Source organism: Arachis ipaensis, chromosome B08 (assembly GCF_000816755.2).
Source record: "Arachis ipaensis cultivar K30076 chromosome B08, Araip1.1, whole genome shotgun sequence".
Lineage (NCBI taxonomy): Eukaryota > Viridiplantae > Streptophyta > Magnoliopsida > Fabales > Fabaceae > Arachis > Arachis ipaensis.
Window position 1 is genome coordinate 26,743,418 of NC_029792.2, and position 5,374 is coordinate 26,748,791.

The window sequence follows — 5,374 nt, forward strand, 5'->3', positions numbered from 1 at the left end:
TGACCTCCATGTATGTGCTTGGATAAATTGGAAGAAAAAGAGGGGGCAAAATATCGTCCATATATAATGTGTTTAGTTATTTTGGGTCATGTCATAAGAAAGTGAATTGAGAGTATGCTCTTAATAATCCCTCCCATAAGTAGGTTGGTGGAGATATTGATGGTTTTGTGGTTGCAACTTATAGAGACTAACAAATTGTACATTCTAATGTCATATTTGAGATTTTTGAATAGTTCTTGAGGTCTTAATATTTGTTTCTTTGTTTCTTCTTACTGCAAAGGGATGAATATCACGATGTGTTGTGGCCCATGTTCATTGGCCATCCTTCCTGATGTGTATTACTTTAAAAATGTAATGATCACTTTGTCCTTTTTTTTGTGTGTCAAATCAGTTTCCGGATGTTCAGTAATGAGGATGTAACCATTGGAGCCTGGATGCTTGCAATGAATGTCCACCATGAGAATAATAAAGAACTTTGTTCTACGGAATGTACATCCACATCTATTGCTGTTTGGGATATTCCGAAATGTTCAGGTTATTTTCATATCAAAAACTTGTCACAGGGCATATGGTATTTGATTCAGGATGTTAACAATAACATGAAAATTGCATGAAATCATGGATTCTATTTCATAGAGCAGTATGTATGGTTAGATGTTCAGTTAGCATATGATTATTTTTGGTCGACTATTAAGCAGTTCAAATCAAAAGGAAAATGCTTTATCCTAACTATTGGAATATCGTTTCCCCTACAGGCCTCTGTAATCCGGAAAAGAAGATGCTGGAACTCCATAAAATGGACAGCTGTGTTCGGAGTCCAACTGTGGAACCTGATGAATAGTGTTTTGTGTTTTGCATACGAACATATACTCAATGAAGTGGAGACAAAGATCAGAAGGTACTTGAGGATTTACTTGCTCTTCTGGTGTTGTTACTGCCACGCGCTGCTACCGTTGCCAATCTTTTTCTATCAATTGATCTTTTTCCTCCAATTCACAGTTTTTTTGTTGTAAGACTGTTGTGTTTTCTTCTTTTTCACCTGCCCTCTTTTTTTCCATTTTACCCCCCTCTTTTCTCTCTTTAGTAACGAATGCCGTTGCTTTGTGTAGAGCATATGCAATTAGATAGACTATACGGATGATGATTCATTCAACTTTACTGATGATTCATTTAACTTTACTAATTTCTGATTTTATTTTTAAATATTTTTTTGGTTTGAAGAAATAGATTAATTATATGTACTATTAAATTCTGTCATCTCCTGAGGAATGAAGCATTACTGAGTAATGAGTATGTGCTTCTCTGCTATATGTTTGTGTGTGCACGTGCATGCGTGTGTTTTTATGGTATTTTAAAGGCGGGTTTGTGAGTTTGGATTTGAGGGAAAATGCAAAAAGGGAATGGTTTTGTAGGTTCATCATGAACCTGTATATTATGGGAATTAACTATGAATAACAATTGCATTTTTCTTGCTTGGGAAATAAAATTATAGTAATAGAGGATATTCTCCAACACAAAGGAACTAAATCAAATCTGTATCCATCTATATAGAAAGGTTCTGAAGAAACAAAAAGCATAAATGGATCAAGGTGGTGTATCTTTTTTTAAAGATAAACGAAATGGCAAACAACTCTCATCATAGTTCCAACTCCCAAAGTTCAAAGTTGTGAAGAGATAATATTATTCCATAATATATTAGTTGCTAGTGGTATTTTTCAAAATATAGGCAATGTACTTCAATCAGATTATTGACTTGTGAACTGTAGACTATATAAGTGAGACGAAATATGTTTTTAGTTTTCATGCTAATTTATTTTAATATTCAGTTATATCATTTTATGTAATTATTAATAACCAAATCTATTAACCAAAGAAAGGAAAAAGTTACAGCAACTCTTTTTTAAACTTCTAAAAAAATTAAACCTTTTATTTCTAATATTATTGTAAATGGTAATAGGTGGAGTGGACTCTTAGCAATACCAACTACGAATCTCATAGCAATTTCAAACTTGGAAATATGATCTTGGGCTTCTCTCCTCCTCTACCCACAACAAAAGAAATTAAAATTAAAATATGTTTCTTTTCAATAAAAGCCATATAAAGTAGGAAAGCATACCATTTTGGTTCAATATGTGGTATACTTCTATTGGTATTTGATGAAAAAAGTTGATTAATTATAAATAAAAAAATGTTAAAAACGAATAAAAGAATAAAGTTGATATATTCGTGCCTTTTTACTTATTTAATTGACCGGTTTAGGCATTTGTTTTCCTTTTCCATATCCTTTTCATCACTAAATTTGAGGACTAGCTTCTTTCAATCATCTTTCTTAGGCTGGGTTTGGTAAAGCTTTTGCTTTTTAAAAGTAGCTTATGAAAACTGTCTTTTAAAAGATAGCTTTTTAAAAGCTGCAGCACTTGCGTTTGGTAAAATCAAATTAAAAATGACTTTTAATAAGTACAAGCACCACAATTGTGTTTAGTAAAACAGCTTTTAAAAGTTAAAAAAATTATAATAAACATGTTTATAACAAAAAATAATTTCTTTTTTCAAATTTTTTAAAAATTTATATAATATTTTAAAATAAAATAATGTTAAAATAAAAAATTCATAATAAACATAAATATAATAAATAAACTCTTTTATTTTTTAAATTTAAAATTTTATATAAGTATCATAAAAATTTATTTTATCCTAAACATCATCGTTAAAAATACTAAATTACCTAACTCAAATTTTAGAAACTAATAGTTTAAATATTTATTTGATTGTACTAATATAAATAGAGTTATCATTAGTCAATAATAAAATTTGTATGTAATCCAATGTTAGTACTGGGTACGTTCATTACCCACCTATATATATTGGCTCACCTTTATAGATCACAAAAAATAGGACACTTATCTCAAATAAACTACTCTTATAATTATATATCTATATTTACATATGTATATAAATGTTATTATAATTTAATGTTCATGCAAAGAAAATTTTATGATTGATTTTCATAAACCAGATCAACCTCTTTCCGTTTCAAAGAACAGAGAAAAAAAAAAACATAATAGATCTACTGAAAAATACAAAATTAACGCAAAAAAAAAAACATAAATAGATAGAAGTTCATACCTAATATGTGACAGAGATGTATTTATATTGAAATTTGTGAAGATTAGGTTGAAAAATAAAAAATATATGAAGATTGTGTTAGAATTTGTGAAGGTTAGGATGAGAAGTTAGAAATATACGAGAATTTTAATGACAATATAATAGCGGGAAATACGTGCGGGAAAATGAAAAAAATTTGGTAAGCATAAGCCAGCTTTGAAAAGCTCCCTCCTAGGTGCTTTCAAAAGCACCCCTAACTTTTAAAAGCAGTAAGCACAAGCACTTGGGCTTTTTAATTTACCAAACGCAAAATGACGTGCTTGTGCTTTTAAAAAGCACAAGCACCTCTTAAAAAAGCTTTACCAAACCCAGCCTTAATCTTTTGCTTTTTGTTTTCTGGGTCTCCTATAGTATTTTCCAATTCGTCAAGTCAATAACTAATCCATCACAGATTTAAACTTTATTTAAAGGTTTGTTATTGGTTAATGAATAGTTATATTACATAAAATGTGGTTTAAATTTCCGACATTTATTTATACAGATGAGTAAGCTGACTACTTGAGTAATTCAAATTGATTTTCTTAATCTTTTTGCTTTAATTTAATAAAGTGTACATCCAAAGTGGAAACCCGTTGGCATCACTATGTATACTTTATAAGGATCTCCGCATGATTTGGACATAAGTATTTGGATTTTGTCTTCAAAAGAAGCATTATATGCCACATATGCGGCAAAAGAAACGGTGTGAATAGCAAATGCAAACTAGTGGTGGATTAGCAATTTTTCTCTTAAATTTCAATTCCATTCTTTCCCAACATTTACAATGCAGCAGTTAATATGTTAAGTAATAAAATAGTCAATTGAGTTAGTTGAGTGTTCGAATTAGTTGAGTGGTCAGTTTATTTGTTTGTTAAAATAAGTATTAGAAGTTTGATTTTTTATCTTATGTATATAATAATTTATTGATTAACATCCACCTTTAAATAAAACTTAAATTTAAGACCAATTAGTCTTTAACTTACTAAATTAAAAAATATTTTGCAAAATTAAATATGCTAAGTAATAAATTATGTTCTAATTTTTAGGATTTTGCTAGTTATTTCTCAATATAATTGTTAAATTTTGCTAACGGTCCTTGGTAATATTTCTCCCACTTAAAAAGTTAAAAAATTTGTAGAAGAAATAAAGTTTTGAACTTTGATTGAAACTTGAAAATTTCTGAGTTTTGAAATTTTAACTCTTCCCTTCATGACACTCATTCACAAATAAAGGTATAAAACTACATTTTCGAACTCTTAAGCCATTTAAGAATTTATCCCAACGGTTAATATCAGGCATTTGATTGAACATTTTGAAGAGGATCTTCAACATTGATGCTATTCCACTATATTTTTATTTTTATTCTAAGTTACATCAAATGTCACTATCTCATTGAATCATTTACCTGGTTGATTTCTCTAATAGAACGTATTCCGCTTCCAAATTTTGCATACATTATATTGGAGCATAACAACCAACACTATCTTTTCCCATTTAATTAATTCACACGTCAATCATTACATTTTAGGAAACTAAGCAAATTGATGACCCCCAATCAATCAACACAAAAATAATCCCTGCAAAATAATATTTATTTATTGCAAGTTGGAGCCATTAGCATATATGGTAGGAACTTCTTGCTGCTTTGTCCATGTGAGAAAGTTCATGTCCAGGAAAAAAAAAATAAAAAGAAAATCGTTGCTTGATGAATTAATATTTGTATTTTGAAATATAAGAATGGTTGAATCCAAAGTAACATGGATTGGACCCCATTGTTAAAGACCTGAACTGAAAAATTATTTTCCCTTGCTCTTTTCCAAATAAAAAGGTGGGTGTCACCTTTCGTTGAAGTCAAGCTTCTTAATCATAATATTAATATACTATATAATTATTAAAAAAATAGCATTATGAATCTGGAGCTTATATTATTATGACATTATAAGCAACATGTGTATCATTGAAGTTTCATCCAATGAAATTGTGTGTGTTTGAGAGTACTTATCAAGAATCTTAATAAGTGGGTGGGAGTATGGGCCTCTCAATAATGGACCCATTATTGGCCCATGAAAAGTCAATGATGTTGGGCCAGGTTTGCTATTTCTGGCAAGCTTTTCAAGGAATCAGGATACAGAGAGGGACCCATGTGGCCCATTAAGCCATTTCTACTTTTTGGGTTCCGAACTTTCTTCCTTCTGATGTGGGGCTGACACACATTGCTATTCAAATTGGA

At 29.9% G+C, this 5,374-nt stretch overlaps 1 protein-coding gene and 1 long non-coding RNA gene across 3 annotated transcripts in view; one reads left to right on the forward strand and one right to left on the reverse strand.

The window, feature by feature from the left end:
• Positions 1–1,256, forward strand: part of LOC107613858 (probable beta-1,3-galactosyltransferase 14) — a 4,443-nt gene extending 3,187 nt beyond the window's left edge. The window contains exons 6-8 of one of the 2 annotated variants that reach the window (XR_001614205.2): positions 392–534; positions 756–1,032; positions 1,071–1,256. Coding sequence is in view for 1 of the 2 variants with exons in the window: in XM_016316031.2 (XP_016171517.1) it covers positions 392–534; positions 756–841 (229 nt within the window). In the remaining variant the exon portion in view is untranslated. Of the gene's footprint in view, positions 1–391; positions 535–755 lie in introns of both variants that reach the window. The other variant, XM_016316031.2, reaches the window with a different exon arrangement.
• Positions 1–5,374, reverse strand: part of LOC107611894 — a 27,022-nt gene that overhangs the window by 2,610 nt on the left and 19,038 nt on the right. The window lies entirely within an intron of this gene.